This window comes from Dermacentor silvarum, chromosome 4 (assembly GCF_013339745.2).
Source record: "Dermacentor silvarum isolate Dsil-2018 chromosome 4, BIME_Dsil_1.4, whole genome shotgun sequence".
In the NCBI taxonomy this organism is placed as follows: domain Eukaryota; kingdom Metazoa; phylum Arthropoda; class Arachnida; order Ixodida; family Ixodidae; genus Dermacentor; species Dermacentor silvarum.
This window is the reverse complement of record NC_051157.2, coordinates 14,420,259-14,443,228: the sequence shown is the minus strand read 5'-3', so window position 1 is coordinate 14,443,228 and position 22,970 is coordinate 14,420,259. Positions and strand designations below refer to the sequence as shown.

Below are 22,970 nucleotides of genomic sequence, written 5' to 3'. Positions count from 1 at the left end.
ATTCATTCGCATGGCACAACTCACAGTCCGAGACTTAAAGAGAACTTGTATAGATGTGCCAGCCGGTTACACTCACTCAATCCCATGACATCGAGGTGGAGGTTCAATATCAGCATCTCTCGGAAACTACAGTGGAATCTTGTTTATACGATCTTCACAGGAACCAGAAAATAAAACGTATCATCCGAAAATACATTGCTCTTATGGACATTGGCCGGAAAAAGAAAAAAAAAAAAAACTATGTATTATCTCGAAAAACGTACCCTGCAGATTCGTATCAATGAGATTCCACTGTACGTCTCAAAGCACAGGGGCACAGAGGACAGGTGCGGTATGTTTTTGTGGCCAGAGCTTGTACTGAACTTTTAGATTGTCACCAAGTACTATAGAAGTCTGTGAGCCGGTGCCACAGACAGCATGCTGTAGGGGTCAGTGCTCGGCTCACCTGGAGGCACAATTCCTGAAGTGGTAGGCGCAGCAGCTCGGGCTGCTGGAAAGAAGCCAAGCTGCAGAAGCGCTGTCGACTCATTAGGTGGAAGCAGACGCCATTGGGGTGGGTGCGGCCCGCCCGGCCTCGACGCTGCATGGCACTTGCCTGGCTCACCCACACAGACTTGAGCAGGCTGGTGCCGGTCAGGCTGTCAAATGACTTCTGCACACACACAGACAATCAGACGCATATATGACAGGAGTTTAAAAGACTGAAATTAAACTGTGAGCTATGAGGGATGCCATAGTGAAGGAAAGAGATATAGACCAATTTTTACGATAGAGGTTAAGTATGCACCTAAGACAAAGCAAATGAACATTCTTGCATTTCACTCAGATTGTAATGCAGCTGCTATGGCTAGGAATTGAACCTTAGACCTTGTGCTCAGCAGTGAAATTACATAGCCACTGAGCCAATGTAGATGATCAGCCACATCAACTGCCCATGTCTATATATGCAACCTTCTTCACCCAAACACAAGAAAATTTATAGGCTAAAACGAAACTACTGCACCTATGTGGGTAAAAAGTGCCTAGATAAATATGAAGATTATGGTGCCGAAATTTTACCTCATACTGAAACAAGGTAAAAACAAGAGGTAGGAAGACCTATACACTACTGCTACAAGGACATATACATCAAGGTCCTCAAAATCACATCTGTTAGGGTATTTTAGTATTTGTATTTGTTGCAAACATGAAAAGCTATCACTAAAGAATTCTTGGGAGGATAACAGCCACCCTGTCAAGCAATGACAAATTCTTAAAATAACAGAATGGCAGCCAGATGGTACAATCCGCATCAGCTGTTTTCTGCTAATTCTAAAAGCAAAGCCTGTATTTGCAGAAAAGTAATAACGATACACAATGCCACACCCACCTCTTTAACTTTGCCGGAGTCGATGACAAAAGTGACATCACTGATGGTGATGCTTGTTTCAGCAATATTGGTTGACAGAACCTGCAATGTAGAGAAGTGAATATCATTAGGTACATAAAAGATCTTTCGGAATCTTGCAAAACAGCAAGTTGAAAAAAAAAAAAAAATGGCGAGCTTTATCCATGCACTATTTTAGTAAGGACAATTATAATATAGAATTGGTTGGCTCTTGATAGTGTTATCATCTGCTGTCTGCCTCAAGACATAATATACAGCTATGATCACACAATCGGTGTCTGACATGTAAAACATGTCAGACACCGATTTAGTACATAGTTCTAAATATTTACATAGTTCTACATAGTACATAGTTCTAAATAATACATATTTTAGTTCTTCTCAAATGAGAATCAGAAAATCTGGCTAGCTGCAAGCTGAGTGTGCAACCTAGATAAAAGCATCAAGTTATAACATCACTCCAATCAGGTTTTTCGAGAACAGACAAAACTCCTGTAAAAGTGGTCAACTTGTTTGGCTCACATGATCACACTGCCACATGGGACTACACAAATGGCCAGCTTATAAGCGAGGTTGTGCCAGCCTACACTAAGTGGTCGCAAGTCCCAAGTGGATACAGGGAAACATTCATGTGCTTTACATGTTTCATAGAAAGTATTTAAAGCTTAGCAGAACTTGTTCTCGGGATAGTTGGGAGGCTCGGCGTTTATGCTCATTAGATAAACTGAATGGCTATAGGTTTAGCAGGAACAACTGCACAAGCAAAATGATGCTTTTTGCATTAGTAACAAAACTGAGAGCACCTTTTGTCATGTGGCGCTATTGATAAACCCTCTGTAGTACAAAATCCTCAGGATGCATAGATTCCCATGGCAATCTCACTACACCATGCCTTCCATGAAAATTACTAAAAGTAGCTGTGCAACATATCTTGTGGCAAGAGATCTAAACAACATGAAGTAAAAAAACAAAAAACAGTAACACGTACAATTTTTCGAACCCCAGGTGGCATTGTGTTGAAGACCAGCCGCTGCTCACTACACTGCAGGTTTGAATGTAGCATGTACAGGACATACCTGAAAAGAGAGAGAAGTATGTGACTTGTCGCTGAAGTTCTTGTAAAATTACAAGGTCAACCTGGATGTTTATTGTAAATTGTAATTGTAATTTATTTGCAGAAGAGCAAGTCTGCGCTCGGAGGTGTGCTAGTTGCCACAATCGGCATAGGTATGAAAAATGCGGCTAAAGGGTGTGTCTAAACAGCTCATGTAAGTGCTAAAGAGAAAGAAGACCTAGTGCTATAATATGGCCCTGGAAAAGACACGAGCAATGAGTTGGAAGCAGCCCATAATATTAAGTTTTCTCTCCTGTCTATGCTCTTCAAAGAAAAATTTTCCTAACACTCAAGTCTAGTTTGCGATTGTAAATATGTTGTGTAAAATGTATTCACCTTTTCTGTCCAGAAAAATTCTTATCTGCCAGGATTTTATCCCTCAACGTGCTCATGTCATCGAACCCAGGAAGGAACACCAAAATGGCACCTGCAAAAGAAACAGCAATGTTCCAAAAAGAGGCTCGATCGCATTGGACCATTTCATTACATGAGGAGCACTGGTTTGCTAGGCACTGGACCAATTGTAATAAATTTTGTTGCATTTGTCAAAGACAGTTAAGTTCTAGTGACTCTTGGAGGCGGAATTTTGATCTTAAGCCTGAATTTTTTTCAAAGAAATTTTCAGTAATTATCAAGTTCAAGAAAATAGAAGCACGGCATTTACAAATTTGCAGCTTTGCACCAAAAACAGATATCGCAGTTCTGTAAACTGCATCCGTTAGAGCATCCAAAGAGTACATATCAATTTCCATCTTATGTGAATTTGTTACAATGTTTACAAGAGTTTCGCAGAAGTCACACTCACATAACAACGGTATATTGCAGAGCACTGTATTATACATCAATTTTGTCCGCTTTAGATGTACAATTATATGCAATTTACAGAATTGCGGTAACACTTTTCATTGCCGAGTTACAAAGTTGGGAACTTAATAGTTTCGTTTTCTGAAAAGCTGGCTATGTTCAACAATCTTTATAAAAACATCTATGGCCTAAATCAAAAATCCGCTTCAACCTGTCCCTATATTTAACTGTATCTTCTATATGCAACAAATCTCATCATATTTGGTACAGTGGTTGCCAAGAAAAATGATTCCTCCTTTCCCATGTATTTAGATAGAAGTCCCCAATGTAAAGCTTCCTCCTAAACCTGAGAATCCCGTATCTCTTACGCGTGCACTCTACAAGCAGAGCCGCTACACCTGTTTATCCTACTTCGCAATCGCGATAAATACACGTAACGAAAAGGCACAAGCGTGAAAAAAAGGTAAAGGCCTACCACTCCCTTTTGGCTGCTTCTGCGTTACATAGCTGGCTACATGCTAGCTGGTACGCTCAAAACGACCCTTGCACTTTCGCGCCTGCACGATTAGTTGCGGTATACAAAATACTAAATAAAATCCAAAATAAATTTACTTTTGGCCATCTTTCAGCCCTTCAACTTCCCAACTACCGGAGCACAATGATAGTCACTGCCAACTTTACCAACCACCATTCTTATGTGAATTTGTTACATTGTTTACAAGTGTTTCTCAGAAGTCACACTCGCATAACAACGGTATATTGCAGAGCACTGTATTATACATCAATTTTGTCCACTTTAGATGTACAATTATATGCAATTTACAGAATTGCGATATCGCTTTTCATTGTCGAGTTACAAAGTTGGGAACTTAATAGTTTCGTTTTTGAAAAGCTGGCTATGTTCGACAATTTTTATATACATCTATGGCCTAAATCAAAAATCCGCTTAAACCTGTCCCTAGATTTTAACTGTATCTTCTATATGCAACAAATCTAATCAAATTTGGTACAGTGGTAAAATTTATTGAGGTCCGGAAGAATCTTCACCCCGTTTTTATAGGGGCAAGACTGCGAGCCACCTTCACGTTGGGACGGGAAGGCCAAGCCTCACCGCCGCATTGTGGGCCTTCTAGACAGCCCGGAGTTGATCAATCTATTCGTGGCTCTTGACCAATGAATAAAATGCTTCCGCCATCAATACGTGGTCCGTGTGGTGCTATAAAGAGGGGCACTCCCAGAGCGCATGTAAAAAATAAAAAATTGCGAGGTCGCTTAAGCTTCGCCTTTAAGAGTGGAACGCAATAGCGTTATTGGGCCCCGTTCGCATCGTATTTTTCTTCCAGTAGGCTTCACTGCAACACAGAACGTGGGAAAGCCAGCTTACAAAGACCAAGCTTACATCCATCACCTTAAAGTCGGATTCACTTTTAAACAGAAATGCATTGCTGGGAAGACATTTTTCCAGGGGCAATATAAGTCATCTTATATTAAAATGTGAAGGCCCTAGCATCTTTTTTTGTTATTTTATTAATTGTTCGCTATTGCCCCGACGCACACGCGTCCAAAACGCATTAGGCAGGCGAATTCCTAATTTGACCTGCTGAGGATGCAAGCGCCATCTGGATAGCATTTTCGCAAGTAAACTACCAGAGCGCGCCGCTGTTGGTATGGTAGAAATGCTGAAAAGGGGTTTGTGTTTAAGTTTCCTCGTAACAGAATTATGTTTTCTCGTGCATTAAAATTACAATCCGATGCCACCATGTCGGTAGGTTGTGGTTAAGTCATACTTTACCATTTTTCTGAAGCATTTCTGTGAGAAATTCAATTTTGTTCACCAAAACCTTGCGCCACGCAGAGGGTCTGCGTGGTCGGGAATGATTTTCTTTGCCACGGATGCTGACGCCGGATTTTCTGCAACACAGGACCCTTAACGCTGTCGCGTTAAAATCGCTACGGCCTAATCGTAGCCTAGACTAAATGAGCTAACCAGACAGACGACGAGCTTGCCCAGTAACTCAAACGCTTATTCGTAGTAAAATTTCCTGCATGGCGCAGTGTGGTGCAGGGTTTTAATTTTGGCACAATTGGCGGGCGATGGAGCAGGATGGCACAGGAAAACTCAAATGGAGCAGAATGGCGCATTTGGAGCAGGAATTCCACCCCTGCTATCTTGTACCTGAAAATGTTCCTGGCACCCCCCATTCACACATACTTCTTTTTTCGCTCGATTATCAATATAATACTGCCATAGTCATTGAGAACAATGTGAGGCTGGCTACACCTTCTTAATCACAATTTCCAATAAAGTGGCAAAAAGTCATTAAATTAAGAAGTAAGCTTTCAGAAGCAGCCATGACTGCAGTCTGCGGCTCCCTAAAATAATTGCTCTAAAGCTATATTGAGGCGGAAAAGGCGATGACTTGGCGCTAGGTTACAGGTTATTGCTACTGTTGTCCATGTTGTCAAATGGTGCAGAGTGAAACTGGTGCTTACCATCTTCAGAACTCGCATGGACTTTCTGCAGAAGGGCTAGCAGCAAGTCTAGGTCGGTCTCGTCATCATTCGTTGTGCGCAGGTACAAATCCAGCTGCTCACGCTCAGCCGCTGTGAACTCCTGCTCAGCCATGCCAACAGAGTCATCCGACCTTGAAAGCCCGTTCTGCATGACCAACCTTTTGGGGAGAGAGGCAAGCAGAATGTTTAGAAAGTAAGACACATAAACAAAAGCCAGTGATGTTGAAAGAAAGCAGCCCCAAAGAATCAGCAGATGTGGCCACAAGGATCCATAATAGTTTTGAATGCCTTTGCTTCAATCAGTAAGCTGAACCTTTGCTACACTCTTCTGCTCTTCTGCTAATCTCTTCTGCTAAGCAAAAGCTGTGAAGTCATCAAGGAACACAAAAACCCTGCCTATACTCTTATGACCTGCAACCAGACAGTCTCGTACACAAAAGCTGCAACTACAATAACAGAGAGTTTAGCCTGTACATATTAAACATATAGTATCATTTCTGAAATGCTGGGTTGCTGGAGAAATAGAGGTAAGCATCCACATTGGTATAGAACCATCTTGTAGTGCAGACTTCAAACGGAAAAGACATTGAACTCTACGTGCTGTCACCAATGACATTCTACTTAGCTGTATGTGTAAAGCGGTGGCAGCGAGGTAAGCATCAGCGTGGTGGACAAGGTAAACATCCACCGTGATGGAAAAGAACATCCACATACCACAAAAACTTTTTTCACATGTTATGGTTGGACAAAGCATCATAAGATGTCACTACCAGCGTAGCTATTACCGTCCATGTCACCGGCAATCCGGTATTCCACGAAGTGTAATACGTTATACGAGCAAGCTACCTCTGTCATATGAGCACGCAAAAACACTTTTACGTAAGCAGTCTTTTACCAATTTGAAAGACTTTTTAATGAAGGGGTGTTGCTCAGCAGACACACGGGACCAACGATCTCTTCTTACTGTTTCCTTCTGGACACGCTACCGAAAGCATGGTGCTAGCATTGAAAACAAAATTGGCCAAAATAAAATGATGTAGTATCTTGAAATATAAAGTGAAAAACTTATTCTATTACACATTTTTCAAATAAATTTAACAATGCCAGATTAAGAAACGTTAATGTAAAGATTTACTGCAGCAGTTTAAAGAGCGTTTTCAGAACTAGCGAAGTGCACATGTGTGTCAGGCAAAATTGGGCTACTTTTTCTGGCATTGGCTTCAGCGTTCCAGCTAAGAAAATGAGCATTAGTACTTGGTTTACACCTTCTGTGAGACAAATTTATTTTTTATGATGAGTCTAGGCGACATAAAAATACGCATTAGCTTATTTCATTTAATATATGATAATTTATGGTGCCCACTGGTTTTGAGGCTACTCCTTTTCGTCCGTAAATGAGATAGACGAACTCCCCTTCCAGACTAGATCACTTCTGAAAAAGAGATTACTCCCTGTCGTGTGTCGGCGAGCGAACCTCTTTTTCAGGAGAAGTCATTTTGCTCAAAAGACTTTCGAGTGCCCGTGTGACAGGGGTATAACATACAAAGGTGTAGCCCTACCATACCAGCCAACCTGTTAACTTAATAAAAATTCCATTTACATGACACTCAGGGGGGAGGGGGAAGTGGGTGGGGGGGATGCATAGGGCATTGCAATGAAGGTGTGCCTTGTGCAGTGCTTGGCACAAAAGCGGGTGTGGCTAAGGTGTGGGGCACACAGGCGAATGCATCAGCATGGATGTTTTTTTTTTTTTCTTTTTCCAAGGATTTTATTTTTTGTTTTTCCTTTCAGTGCACGCACCCAGTCAGCAGATTTACCGTATTTATTTTCCGGACTATAAATCACATTTTTTCTTCCAAAAGTTTTTGTTAATGCATATACAAAGGTGTAACTTGCATATGCATAAAACCATGCAGGCTAGCACAGCCATTATGAGCGAAAATTTTTTTTCTCCACGAGTACAAGAAATCTTGCATGGTACATTCTGAAAGGAATTGAATCTTGTATTAACAGTGGAGTGCCTTTGTCGACAGATATTAGTTTCTAGGGCTTGCTATGTAGGCAGCACAGTGGCAGCCAGCTTGGCCTCCCTAATATGGGTGCCTTTGTGATTGGAGGTCATGCGTACTACTTTGCTGTTATAGTTTAGGAAAAGGGTGCCACAATGTTTTATTGTGTGTTGTGGTGATCGAGATATACTCATTACAAAAAGCACCACTTGGTTATCATGACCATCTGTAGCCCCCACGCGAAAAGTCACACTGCTTCGAGCTTCCAGTTGCTATTTTACTTTTGTATGCGTGTGTTCAGGTTCGGGCAGGCCCATGGTGACCATTCGCATGTTCGTCCCGAGCACACCAAGCCATAGAGGCAACGCCAGCGACGTGCCTACGTCTCGTAAAAGTTACTCAGAGATCGACAATGATGACTCAGCGATAGTGCTGGCCGAAGTGGCTGAACTTTTTGACTGCATCGGAGGATGATGACTTCAAGCGAAGTGCAATAAATGTTGATTTTTCTGCACCCGAGAGGTGTGTTGGTTGAAGCTCTTTCCTGCTAAAATTTGCGGCTCGTAAAATTATTGTTTACGGAAATTTAGTGCCATGACATGGGTAAGTACGAGATATTGCGATGAATGTACAAGTGTGCATAATCAGTTTTCATCATGCCAACAGAGTTAAAAGAGGTGCATCTTATACAACATTCTTTTCATTGTAACTCGTGAGAAGTGGGGAGTGCGACTTATAAATAGGTGCGACTTATTGTCCGGAAAATACGGTAATTGTTATAACCGATAATACGGCGTGGGAGCATTGTAGTAAGCAGTTTATTTCGTTATAGAACACATACAAAACTTGACAGTGCATTGGCTGCTTATTGTTATATCCAATATATATTGTTAAAACCAGTATCGTTATAAGTGGGTTTGAATGTATTCATGCTTGGCACGTGATTCTCACGAGCAACTTCCAGGTCTGCTGCAGGGTAGGTTAAAGGGCAATACAGGGAAGAAAATTTAACAAGGAAGGAAGGACCACTTGACTTGCACTCACAAGTGAGCCAGGATAACTTCGGCTGTCCCCGACTGGTGAAAGTGCTGTGCCCAATCAAGGGCTGTCCAGTCGTTTGATGCGCGAGCCAGGGGGTCTGCTCCGAGAGACAGCAGCTCCTCCACTATTTCCACCTTGCCTCGACCAGCTGCTAACATAAGTGCCGTGGCACTCGTCTCACTGTGACGGTACTCGACTAGAGGCAAGCAGATAGCAAAAGCAAAATGAGTACAGAGATCCAGAATGTGTGTGGCTGTGGCCGATATACAAGATGACAGAACGTAACTTAGTGACCATGCATACAAATTACCTGAGACATTGTCTGAGAGGATGTAGTAGAGCAGCTGGGAGAAAGCCTCATCTGTTCCCGTCATCCAGGCATTCTGCAGAGCACGGTCCATCTCTGCAGTCAGGTGCGCATCAACGTCGGCTGAATCACCGTCATCGCCATTGTCCTTCTCCTCCTACATGCAACAAAAGCAGGAAATCAATATGCTTTCCTTTTTCTTGAATGAAGAGCTCCACACAAATTTGATGACTGAGAACTCAACTCTCACTCACAAAATGCAACAGTTAAGCAACAACTCCCTATGTATAAGTACTTTATTGTTTTGACATCCATCCACTAGCACCCGTCGATGATTGTCTGCTACCATCAGGATTACCAAGAGCCGGAAAGGTGCCTCTTATCCTGACAGCAATCTGCAGGTGGCTCATACCTTTAAGCGTGCGGTGTTCTCGTCACTCAGTTTGTTTTGAAGCGATTCACAGCATGAAGGTCACTTCCCTTGCTGCTGCTGCCGCGCTTCCTGACGCCAGCGTTCTGACAGCGAGTGTCCATGGTCATACAGTGTGATGTGCTCATGTTTGCCTGTGCGCGCTGACACCATGCTTGTTAATTTAGTTAGCAAGCGACTATTTCCAAATTTATACGGCCCATAAAGCTACGATCCTTACTTCGCATAACTGTCTCCAAATTTGCTATTGCAATCAATGCTTCACCTTTCGGGCAAAACTGTGCATCTTTTTTGTTCACAATTTGATTCGAAGATGAGGAAAATGAGGCTTCTTGCATTGTGATTGTTGCTTCATTCCTTCTTTACATGATACTTGCCAATGGAGATTTCAAAGGCTGCTGGGAATTGATAAACTACAGTTTAAGAAACACTGGTCTGTTCGATACTTCATTCAAAGAGTACCCTGCACATACCTGGTCCTCCTCAGGTGACCGACTGTTAGCTGAAGGGGCAGTACTAGTTGTGGTTATGCCCTGGCTATCACACCACTTGGCAAGCTGCACCTTCTGCTGCTCAGCCCGGGGCCTGCTTTTCTTCAGCTTCAGCATGGCTTGGCTGGTGTACCCCGTCCTGTATTCATTTTCCAAGCACCATGCCACAGTTTTCAGGTGACGAGAGTTAGAGACAGGAAGCATAAGATTTCAAAACGAAAGTGAAAGGAGCGGGGACATGAAAATTCTGCTCTCAGTTCGCTTTGCTCAGAATGATAGGAATGTCACTAATCATAAATGACCCTGATGTACAATTTTTGAATACTTTCTGGATATTTTATTTGCAGGGTCTTAATACATAGTGAGTTTGGTTTTTCAATGCACATGTGACATCATAATGTGACGAGTAACTCGAACGTAAAAGTGTGGTCTAAAAATGTGGTCCAATTTCTATTGTTTGCCTTTCCTTCTCATTAATTTGCCCAAAGCAATTGGCGAACTGCCCTTTAATACACAAACACACAACAGCACACCTTGCAGAAAGCTATATATTTTAGATATGTGCCCTGATGCCTGAGAAGAATTTGAATCTGGAAGATAAGGAGAAAATTTACAAGTTCGAACTGACAAACACACACACACAAGGAATTGCACTTACAATCGTAAGACGTCCTCCAGAAAGTAAGCCTTCACTTCATATGATCGTGATGGCACTAAAACAAAAAATGAGACAGTACTTCAAATGTGGAGCACAGTACAAGAAAAGACAATGTGTTTCGGATGTAATTGAAGAATAAGTGCATAAACCAAGTGTATGCATTCACACCTGTCACTATTCAAAGGAATAAAACTCAAAAGGAAATTCCAAGAAAATTCATGATAAATATATACCCATTGAATACAGACTATGCTGACTAGCAATGGTAGGATGAATTACTGGAACATGACGGTTACTAAGTTAACATTGCCACAGCCAAATCCATTTGAATTCAGTGAACAATTTCCTTTCAGTTGCTCATAACACAGGAAGTAGGTAAACACATCACTGCTTTAGAAAAATTAAGAGCAACATACCTTCCACAACAGGACAGCCACCAAAGTATTTGACAAACAGCTCCACATCCATGGTTGCAGACATCAGAATCACTTTTAGATTCCGAAACTTTGGAAGCAAGTCCCGCAGCACAGTAAGCAAAAAGTCTGTAAACCGGTCCCTCTCATGAACCTCGTCCTATGAAAAGCAGATTAAAAAGAAAAGCAGCATTAGTAATCAGAATGATAGTAAAATGGTTATGCTCAACAACCATAGCCTTGCAGAAGCAAAACAAAAAAGCACTAGTGTATTAAGCCGAAGCTTTGCTTGGGGCCAACTTCAATTTTCCTACTCAAAAACATGTAAAATGCAGAAATACTTTTATAAGACAATTGTTGGGTTGATACAAATGAAATTTATTGCATTTAAGAGAAAAAGTACATTTTAGCAACTCTAGGAAGAACTTTGATTTAGGGTTTCGAACTTTTTACGATTATTGACAGAAATTGGCAAGCTTAAAAAGAACAAAAACTGTCAGCCCTTCCACTAGGGTGGAGATGGAAGACCAGCGAAGCTGTACTATGGTGGGAATTATGTATTTCCAATTATGACTATTACGATATGATGGTGTAATTGGTTATTTGAACTATTGAAGAATGAGGAATATATATGATCCGGTGGTTTTCATTTATTTAGTGACCACAGGGACCATGGCCATAACTATGGTCGCTACAGTACACCGCCATAGGGTGTACGGCAAAAGTTAGCACGCTTTTTGTAAACATGTCACCAACGCCGCACGCGTTCGGTGCGAACGCGGGCAAAACACCGCCGCCGCCGACAACAGTTCTGCGCGTCGTTTGTGTGACCGCACACAACCGCTGTCAAAACGCTGGCGTGAGCAAGCGCTGCCAGCAGCAGCAAGCAAAGGTTCATGCGGTCTATCGCTTCAACGAAAACTGAGCAACGAAAGCACAGCACATACAAAAGTAGTAGCCGTGTTGCAGATTGCTTTCAAGATACGGTGCGCATGACCGCCTGGAGCCCCGAAAAGTACAAGTTGCTCGCAGAGCAGAAGCCGCAACCCCTCCTTCCCATGCTGCCTTCCCGCTGTCCTCCTTTCGCGTGAGAGATTGAGTCGCAAGTTCCCCTTACGCCCGGTCGCAAGATACGCATTTGGTGCCGCAGCTAAACGTCGCCTCCCCTCCCTCCCGTCCCCCCACGGCCTTTCGCGCGACGAAAGAAGTGGCGTTTGCTCTCCGCCGTGTGTTCGCTCCCCATGAGAGCGCGCATCCCTCGCGCGCTTTCAATTGCACATACAGCATACGGCCAATGAGAGTTTTTTTTTCTACATCCGGGCGCGACCATCAAAGACTCAGCCCTTAACAGCTTCGGTGCGAAAAAAAATGTCACAGTTTCGCCCTAAGGGCGAAGCAATGAATGCGATAGCAACACAGCAATGTCATACGAAGTAAGGTGAGCGGCTTTGGTAGCAACAACACGCAGAACTGTTGTCGACGCCATCGGCGTTTTGCCCGCGTTAGCTCAAAATGCGTGCGGCGTTGGTGACTGTTGCTGGAGCCTCTGATATAAATAGGCACTTGGTGCCGCAGCTAAACGTCGCCTCCCTTCCCTCCCCCTCCCCCACGGCCTCTCGCGCATCCGACGAAGGCGCGTTTGCTATACATATATGGTGATTGTAAAGGAGAAAAGAGACGCCTACTTCTGCAGCCCTTAAGCGAGCACGGCGCAGAACGCGCGTTTGTTCTCCGCCGTGCGTTCACTCCCCGTGAAAGACGCGCCCCTCGCGCCCTTTCACTCGCACATACAGCGTTCGGCGCGCGGCGACGATTTCATCTCCAAATGACGTCATACGGAACCTCACGGCGACGGCGACGGCGACGCCGACGGCAGAAATCTGCTTTTGAGTGTCCATATAATTGCTATCGCAATAAAAAAAAAAGAAGGAAGCACCAAGTTTACATGCCTGTAAGTAGGCACCAAAAAGGATATCGAAGTTCTTTAAAATGCATATTTTAGAGCATTTCAAGTGCAAAAATGTCATATAGTTACAATATTTATGAGGGCTTTGCAAAAGATCTAGTACTCACAAATTAGTGGCAAAAATCAAACTGGTGTATAATATCTCAATCTAGCCCACATTAAATGTATTATTAGGTGCAGTTAACAGAATTGTGATATTCATTTACTGCTGATTAACAGAGTCGTAAACTTGATAGTACATGAGTCTTTTTTTGATCGTGAGGAAGCTTTAAGAAGAAGCTAAAGCTCCCTCTTAATTTTAAGAGGAAGCTGAAGAGGAATTTCCTCCTACTTTAAGAGAAATTTAAGAGGAAAAATTAAGGGGAAGCTTTAGCAAATTTTGGTTATACACTGGAAGTTATTACATGCCCTCAAGGAGTGCTCTACCGCAAGAATTTTTCAAATTAGTTCATTAATAGCAGAGATAGAAATATTTGAAGTGCCGCAAACCCATGATTTCAGGAGGCCAAGTGTCACTGCCAACATGGACACTCTCTCAACTTGCCCCGTCTGGCCTCCGCAAGCAAAAATGTCATAAAAAAATTCCTTCTCTGTGTTCTCCCATACTGGAGCCGGAGGATCGAGTGACGAATATGTGACGGGCCCCGCCTTCTTTTTTTTTTAACTCTATCTCTCTCTCTCTCATGCATTTTTGCTGAGTAGCGCACGTCCGGTGATGGTCTCGTGCGCGAGCTGTTGCGCCTGTCTTATTTCACGCAGCGAACGATTTTGCAAACTTTGCATGGAAACACTTGATTAGTGGTATAAGTCAGTGCCGCAATCACGAGCACTGAGGCAGGCACAAGAGTATGAAAGAACATGATCGCGGAGCTGGAACACGGTAGAAAATGACAGTCTCGTTCTCTGCGCACGCGACTGCACGAAGTGGGAACAAGCATACGAAACAGAAGTACATCCATGTCACTTCCGGTATGAAGTAAAACAAAAACACCCAGACATTCAGTTTGTATGTTTTATTATTTCTCTCAATTTCAATTAATCGATTGAAGCAACAGATGAAACAAATACTTTGCCTTGAATAATTCTCGAAGACACATGTCACTATGTCGTCACAGCACTGCCAAGTACATTGGGCCAATAGGCATCGTCTCTCCGGCTAGGAGCGCGGCACCCACAAGAAGAAGGGCAAACAGTGTTTAGTTTGAAACTTAAGCTCTTTCTATGGTGTGTAGAAAATACTTAGCAGACACGATCGTTAGTGTGCATTGTATGCACTGCGCCTGCGAGCTCAAAATAGCCAGAACTTTTGTTAATTAGAGTAAACCCTGAAGATGAACATGCATGGAACTAACTTTGCTCAACCTTTCACAAGTTCAATAAAACAGCACTAGAAAAGCCAAGAAATCACCTCCTCCAAAGAAAGTATGAAAGATAACCTGAATGGTTGGGATTTCTCCAGTGGCTGTGATATTTGCTATACGGCACAAGCAAAATAAGCTGACAGCTGTTTTGTGTGTATCTGGCTTTGTCTTCCATGAAATGATAGCCGAGTCTGTTTTAGCTTCATTTATAAAAGCTGTTTTTCCGTAAAAAAACAATTTTGCATCTTTCTATCATAACCGTCCTTTGGGGCAAAAATTTTAACGAAGAAGCCCTACTAGTACTCACCACAATGACATGGCTGATTGTTGCCATTGCAGAGTCATTGCCCATGAGGGTACGCAGGAGGATGCCATTAGTGCACACTGTCAGCAAAGTTTTAGGTGACACCCTGCAAAGAAAGGCACAGTTTTATTATGACAGTCTTATGTGCTGCAGTCAAAGCAAAAATAATGCAACATGTTGACTGGTTTAAAAAAATAGCCCATACAAATAAAAGGTGCTGCTCAAGTCAATGGATGGGTGAGGTATGTATTAAAAAAAGTTTTGTGGAATTCCATTGTCCTGAAACCGCAGAGTGGGCAATGAAGAGACGCAGTAGTAGTGGAGGGTTCAAAATTAATTTTGACCCTACAGGATTCTTTAATGTGCACCTAAATTTAAGTGCACGAGTGCTTTTGTGTTTCGCTCCCATTGAGCCAAGACAACAAGGAATCGAACCTGTGACATTGTGCTCAGAAGCAGAACTCCGTAGCCACTGTGGTGGATATAAGTGAGGTACTACAAGGCAAGTTGTTTTTTCATCCACTTTTCGTCCATTAATTTATAATTTTCTTTAATTCACTTAGTAAGTACAAGTAATTTCCCCTGTGTTGTCCTTGGTGTCTATGTTGGCTTCGTACGATAGGTTTTATCAAATGGACACTAGGGGGTAGCAAAATAAGTTGAGCCGTATTAGTAAATGATCTTTTTACAATAACAAAAACACCACTCCTATGGCGAAAGTCCTGATAAGATAGAAAAGAAGCAAAAACAAAAGACGGGCAGCAATGCTGGCTTAAGTTCCCACACCGGCTTGCAGTGATGTCGTGAATTTTGATGGCTTCTGCTCGGGCCTAGTTAATTCTCTATTGGTAAAAATGCACTAAGTTGCATTCTAAAGCAGCAAAAGATTGAACTTAGCTAGCTCTAACTACGGTATTTTCATGCCCCAACAACTAAAATATGACAAAATAGCACATTGAAGTGCATTACGTCACACTGACACACCAGCGCTGGGTTTCCCGTATGGTATTCAAGGAATGCATCTCATTTCCCTCTTCTAGTAATCAACATTTTACCACAAAATTAACAAAAACAGACTTTTGAAGGAATACTTCACCAGTCTAAATGGATTTAGTGTATCTATTTACAACCCTTTAAAAGGCGTTCAGTGTCTCATGGGAACCCTTGAACACTATGAAAACCAGTATGACGATACACCTTCCCACCTGTTCTCTAGTCGTATCTGGTAGCCCACAGTGTGGCCTAACTTTTCATTTCGTTCTGTAGCAATGCGCTCGGCCACAGCCACAGCAGCCAGTCGTCGGGGCTCAGTGCAGACAATGCGGCACGGATTACCAAGGCTGCAGTTCTGTTCCAGCAGGTACTGTGGCACCTGAAAACAGTGCACCAACAAGCAGTGATTACAAAGAAATGCAAAAGACTGAGATTGAGACTCACTTGAGCAGGATAAGCGAGAATTTTTGCACAGTACAGTAATCAAACACAGCTGTCTAGAGGAAGCGAGCAACAGATTCTGGACTTCTAGATAGAATCAAACACCAGTACCCCTACCTGTTTTATCACAACCCCAAACCTTGCTTTGTCCCTCCCCTATATCTTCTCCTGTGCCCCCCTTTTTCCCCCAATTTTTTTTATGTTTTTACTTCAGTGAGTGCCCTCTATGCACCAGCTAATTCTTCCCCTCCTCCCCTAGTGAAGTTCGGGGAGAGTGAGCTACACGTACATAAAAATGCGGCTAAGGAAAGCAGCTGCTGCCCTGATGAAGACTAGTTTACTTGTGAAAATGTAGGCTCCAGCGATATTCCTTGTTCCACCACTGCTCATTACTTCAAGCCTACCTGTTTCTGTCAACTTAACGTCTTTGTTGAGAATCATGCAGTCAATCACCCCTTCCAATAATTGGCACACGCGCACGCACGCACGCGCGCACGCACACACACACACACACACACACAGGCAAACAAATAAAAGAAAGAAGTACAGCGGGTGACTTCTTGTTAGCAGTAAGAAGAGATATTTCCATAAAAGCTGAACATGCCCACATGACCGGTGGATCACCTGAGTGGTCTTGCCGCAGCCAGTTTCTCCTATGACGATGGTCACTTGATTCTGGGCAATGGTGGTCAGTAACTTTTGGCGGCTCTGCCAGATGGGTAGACGCTGGCGCTGGGCATCGAGGGTGCTTTCACAGCGAGGTGGAATTTGTGGAATGCCACAGTTGAGTCGCGCCGTTGTGCGGTTCACGTCACGCACTGTGTGCGCCAGGGAAAAGAAGGGCGGTTACACAGGCATTCATAGCAGCACCGTCCTACAATAGATACAGAGCGCAGTCCTGCTGTCCACAGAAGAAAATCAGTTTTAATTAGCAACAAACTTTAAGAATAGTTCCTGCGCACACGATTAGCAAAAGCTTTTCTTGCGGTGCTGCCCGAAAAAAACACTCTAGCGTCTCCTCTGGATAGACGTTCCCCTGCCCTTACTACCAGCTCCATGATGCTGTTGCAAGATGTCGCTTAGTACCTTTTTTTTTGACTGATTCCTTTGCTAAAACCTGCATGTTGATGTCATGTCCTCTAGTACTCACCTTCACTCCAACTCCTCACCCATAGAGGTGTAACAATGCCACCAGCCTGCTTTTAGCAAATGAAGAGCACTATTGGCTCTTCTTTTCCTGTTTCACTTCATGCTTCCACCGTCACTTAGGGAATTAGTCCAAGATGCCAATTTACGCCTATCTTGTGCACTATAGAAGCGATCAAAACAGCGGCATCACAAGACATTGATTCTCTAAAAATGTCTTCATGGTAGTCACTTAGAATTCCAATGTGCAGTGGAGTACGCAGAAAGTTTGAATACAGCTGAGGTACTTACTTTGCTTTGATTATTTGAATTTTTTAAATTTATATTTTAACTTTATTTGTTTATAGTTTGTTATTTTGGTTATTGCATGTTACACTGGCAGTCTTCAATTACTTTTCAAGCCATGAATGTGAATAGAAGAGAGTTCAAGTCAGATTACCAGCGTGCTTATGATGCAAGCACAAAAAATTTGATGAAATGTTCTCCTGCTATGTCTTGTAGCACTTAGACAATAATTTTGAGCATTAACAAGCCACTTCGTTGGACAGCATGCTGGTCCCTTTCCATTCAGCTGGCAAGCAATACAACTACTCAAGCCCGAAATACTCAGTTGTTAATTGGCGAGAGAAATTATACCTCTGCTCCACCTCTGAGCTGGCCAGACACACTGAAGGAAGTCCGTCTTTCCTCAGGTGCACTGACCATGCTTTGCTGAGCCCACTTGATAAGCATGTATAAGTCACATAATCTATACAACAGACCACTTAAGCAAAGTGCAATGCGGGCAAGTTGAAAGAAATATCTCTCTTTTTTCCCCATAGTGAATGTCTGTTGCCTCACTGTGCATATGTGGTAATATGTTTAAACTGACGAACTCTGACTGAAATAAAATTATTTGAAAGTTTGCATTAGTCCGCGTCTCTCCCTTCTCGTCTTCATCTATTTTGTGCAGTACCTTTTGCTACAAATGTCGCCCTAAATTTGCTTACGCACCAGTTTGTCTCATGCTATCGCTATTTTAAAGATCTGCACCAGCAAGACCACAGCGATTCGACGCAACAATATTGGAGAAAACAGGTGCACACATACCTTCCTGACCAACAAGGCGTTCTCGCTCAGTGGGAGGCAATAGCTCTTGGCGCTCATGAGAATTAACTGGAAACTTCTGCAGAAGCAGCATGGCAAATCGGCACGAGAGGGGCCCCATAGTAAAGCCGGCATCAGCCTGAACTATAGTGGAACCAACTTTCTTATAGGCAGTAAGGAAACGATTCGATCCTTTCCTGCATAAGAAAAGAGAGCAAAGGTTGAGCTGTGTGTAACCCTGACGTTTCGTTCCATGCAGCAATTTTGAACACTACCTTTCTGTCTAAGCGTGAAGGGGGGGGGGGGGGGGGGGGGGGGGGAGGGGAATACAAAAAACAATGAGAGTTGTGAACAACATCCTAGGAACAGCCACATTCGTGAACATTGCTATGTAGCTCAAGGGGGAAAGCCAAGATGACTTGGCCCCATTCATGAGACGTAAGAACTACATCAGCAGGAAGGCAATGTTTGAGGAAATGCAGTTGGCCTACGAAACGATGTCGCAAGGCAATCATGGGACAAATTTCAATAAACGAAGTAACGGGCGAGTTAAGGGGCTAGGTGCAATAAATAATAATAAATTGTTTTTAAAACACCTTATCGAAAACGCCCCAAAATTTGACTTCACATGGCCATCAAGCCTGCCGTTTATTCAGAGCACATAAGTATTAACACTTGTCCTAAGCATGCAACGTATGCCGTAGGTGTGGACAATGCCTTTGGTGTGGACATGACAACGCTTGTTCGAGCAATCGCCTTATTTTCGCATTACCGGTAAGCACTCGAACGCTACAAGACGCAATGCGCTTAGTGCATCAGTTTTGACGATTCGAGTAATGCCTCTGTTTTAAACATTATTTTCCCCAATTGAACCTACAGAAACAGCGCTGATAAACCCACAAAGAATGACACTAAACCGCGGCCGATCAGTGTGCGACTCAGATGTCAACTGTGCATCAATATTGGGAAGTACGAAATAAACACATTACCCTCTGCTTTTTGACTTCAGATTCAGCGTCTGACAGTAGTTGTGTATAAATGCTCGCTCCTCAGCCGTGAATGATGACGGAAACTCATATTCTGCAAGACAGAAAAGTCGTTGTAAGCTCAAGAGCAACGGTAACGCTCATTATGCAGTACGACTTGAAGGTTTTTGAGGACTAACCTGTCTGGTCTTCAGTATGATAGAATTTTTGAAGTGCCGTCGTGACGGCTATGCGAAACGCTTCACCGACAGCAACATTCCTCTTGTTATTTCGGGTCATCGTTGATACTTTCGAAGCTTTCGAGCTGTCAGCAGCTGACTGCCCGACTAAAAGTTGTGAACGCCACAGATCACGGACGCTATTCAGTGTGATTGTTGCCAGATAAAAAGCTGCACTGACTAACGCTCAATAATAAAAAGGCCGGCGTTCCTGCGACCCGGTCGCAGCAAACAAAAGGTGCCCCAAACGTTTGGTGCGACCCATGACGTCACGTCCGTTATAACCCATGATGTCACGTCCGTTTATTTTCATGGCGGCTGTTTTTCGGGGCCGGTTGCGTTGTGAAGCGGTCCGTATTCCGTGCCTTCTTACAGAGTAAGTAATCCGTTTTTCCACTCTATATGCATGTAATAAAAGGTTGGGGCTGTCAGCTGCTTGATGTGTTGCCGTTAGTTATCTTGCGCGCATATTTTGCCTCCTGGCCGCGTCAAATTGCAGCCGGCCCGTGGAATGGGCCGTGGCATCCTGTGCGCCTCGGTCAGGATCGTTAGTACGTGTACAGAACTATCCAGTAGTGTGGTTCAGTGAATGATGCGTGAAAAAACGAGGACGTAAGAAAATCCTGGCATGGTGAGCTGTTCCGCCAGATCGGGTTAAATCGCGTTTTTGCGCGATATGGTCGAACAGCTTTGCTACTGCTTTTCTACAGCTTTGCTGCATTTCATTTAATCATCACCTGCATTCTTTTTAATAAGACAAATGGCATTACTGCGCGAAAGAGCGTCTTGAAGTTTCCCAACAACAGCCAGTGCCGCCGTGCCTGTTGCATGCACGCTTATCAGCTACACGCTGTCCTGATGCAGTTGGAACGATTATGACGCAGTATCAGCCTGCTACTGTGGGCTGCAGGATCACGATGACAATACAATTAAAATAACTAAAGAAATTAATGCAGTAAGTGTGGTGTTCAAACGTTCCCAAGCGTGATAAGCGGACCTGCCTCGTAAGATGCGTTGAATGAATCGGCTTTCTAAAGTCAGCTTCGCCGCAGTAGACGTGTTACGCGGTGAAGCTTACCCAAAAATTATTGCAGTGAAGCATACCAAAAGTGAAAAGGGGCCGCTATCACGGGACATGTATATGTTCCTTAACTATGTACGCGCGCCCAGGAGCGTAATAAGTGTATTGGCAGGTGTACTCACCTATATGAAAACTGCCAAGAAAAGCTGGTTAAGGCAAGCTCTCTTGTCGAAACGTTTGCACCAGTCTGTTCGACCACTCTTATATCACCGCAATTTGTGTATTGCGGTGAAGCATACCGATAGTGCGTAGGGGTCACGCGAATCCGGAGTGAAGGGTTTCAGCCAGCGACGAACCCTACCAGTCTCAACGTTCTAGTCTCAACAAAGCATATTTTCGCGGCAGGATGGTGTTTCGACAACTTTTGTTGGCTAAATCTTTACATGCCAACTTAGCTCTTTTCACTATCAATATGCTTTACCGCAATACAGTAGAATCCTCACTGCAGGATACTTCCACCGTAGTTTGCCTAAACCCTACGTGATAGGTTCACCCTTGCCGCTATTAGTATGCTTCACTGCAAAACACATTGTGTATTACGGTCAAACATACTAAAGCACATTTGTCAGCTCAGAATGCAAGGACTCTTGCCCTTTTGCTTTTGTGATATTATGACATTCATTATAATGACATATTCACTGCTAAAAACATCCACATTAAAATGGAGACAGGAACATTGCTGGCAGCATGTGTGATGTTTTATCCATTCTTTTTCCATTCCTTGAACTGAAGCAAAAAGCCACTATTTGCAGCGGCTTGACAAAGGCCCCTGCCTCTACAGTATTTGGCAGCAGACAGTTTGTGAACTCTTTTCATGCAAAAATACATCGATACATAAAATATATTTTGAAAAACATTTCTAACGGCATGTTAACATGCATGTTTGAAAACATACACTATAACCAACATTTTTTTTTTTTTACCAACAATACACGCCTTCTCCTAACAGAAATCAGACTTATGTAACGTGGTGAAACAATAAATTTTTCCAGGCACATAAGAATATATAAAAGCACTTTCACATGCAAGACAAATACAAAATTCTTCCATACTTACAAGCAAGAAAGGCAAAAGCAAATACAACATACATTATTCACATGCAATAGCACGGCTAATGAAATATTCCTTCAGAATTCGACGTGAAACCGTCATAAGATCCATGTTTTCTTTTTCAAGACTGTTAAGTAATCGCGATATTCGGCACAGTAGTCTGTCCTTTCCATGATTAATTCGTGAAAAAGGCACAGCCCAAGTTTCTTGCTCCCGAATGTCATAATTGTGCTGATGAGGTTTGCTTAGATTACAAAGATCAATAAATCTCGTGTGGCCATCTTTTATGCTTTCTTTATATCTCATAGCAAGATTCAACTGATAATTGTAATGAAATGAGAGAACATTAAAATTAGAAAAGAATGTACTTGTATGACTGTCATAAGAAATACAAGCAACGTGGCACAATGTTTATTTTTTTTAGAGATAATGTCTGTATATTTTTGTGGTGTTGTCCCCCATACAAGACTACAATAATTTGCATGAGAAATAAATATGGTGTTATACGGCATGAGCCAGTAGTTTTAACGGAAGAACATCTCGAAGCCTACAAAGTGCACCGCATGCTTTTTCCATACTTGTTGCCACGTGTTCTACATGTTTGTTCCATCTTAACTGCTGATCAAAAATCACTCCCACTGTTTTCACGTTCGCGGTGACATCTATTCGTTCTGATCGATAGAATATGTTTTGATTAAGATTTGCATGTTTTTGGGCGGGTGCAGAAAGAACAGCTTTGGTTTTTTTTTTTAGTTAATCTGTAAGGAATTTGCTTTACTCCACCAATATAGTTTATCAAGGACAGTGTGTGCTAGTTGTGATAAGTTATCAGCATTACATGATTGCAAGAAAAGACTGCTGTCATCTATGTGTATTATACAGTGTTGTAAGTTACTGATGCTTGTTAAATAATTGATATAGATGTTAAACAGTATATGCCCTAATATGCTTCCTTGGGGAACACCAGCTTCTAAATTCAGGGAGTCTGACTACTCATTCTCCTGAGATGCAAATGCATCGTTTCCTATGGGTTAAGTAAGGCCTTAGAATGTCCAGGGGTAATCCTGGACATTCTGTAATCTATGTAATGTAATGTGTAATCTGTAATGTTCAGAGTTTTTTTAGTAGAGTAATTCGATTGATCCTGTCAAAGGCTTGGGAAAAATTGAT

General features: G+C 42.8%; 2 protein-coding genes across 2 annotated transcripts in view; one reads left to right on the top strand and one right to left on the bottom strand.

Annotated features, from left to right (window-relative positions):
* Positions 1-19,792, bottom strand: part of LOC119449482 (3'-5' RNA helicase YTHDC2-like) — a 67,243-nt gene extending 47,451 nt beyond the window's left edge. The window contains exons 1-16 of the mRNA XM_037712663.2: positions 19,631-19,792; positions 19,455-19,545; positions 18,469-18,662; positions 16,858-17,051; positions 16,005-16,171; positions 14,803-14,905; positions 11,172-11,328; positions 10,756-10,810; positions 10,080-10,236; positions 9,180-9,333; positions 8,873-9,065; positions 5,799-5,977; positions 2,838-2,928; positions 2,376-2,463; positions 1,370-1,450; positions 446-652 (exon numbers count right to left, since the gene is read on the bottom strand). Of these exons, the coding sequence (XP_037568591.1) occupies positions 446-652; positions 1,370-1,450; positions 2,376-2,463; positions 2,838-2,928; positions 5,799-5,977; positions 8,873-9,065; positions 9,180-9,333; positions 10,080-10,236; positions 10,756-10,810; positions 11,172-11,328; positions 14,803-14,905; positions 16,005-16,171; positions 16,858-17,051; positions 18,469-18,662; positions 19,455-19,545; positions 19,631-19,730 (2,211 nt within the window). The 5' untranslated portion in view covers positions 19,731-19,792. The remainder of the gene's footprint in view (positions 1-445; positions 653-1,369; positions 1,451-2,375; positions 2,464-2,837; positions 2,929-5,798; positions 5,978-8,872; positions 9,066-9,179; positions 9,334-10,079; positions 10,237-10,755; positions 10,811-11,171; positions 11,329-14,802; positions 14,906-16,004; positions 16,172-16,857; positions 17,052-18,468; positions 18,663-19,454; positions 19,546-19,630) is intronic.
* LOC119449490 (post-GPI attachment to proteins factor 2-like) overlaps positions 1-22,970 on the top strand; it is a 354,194-nt gene that overhangs the window by 254,202 nt on the left and 77,022 nt on the right. The gene's annotated exons all lie outside the window — the stretch shown is intronic.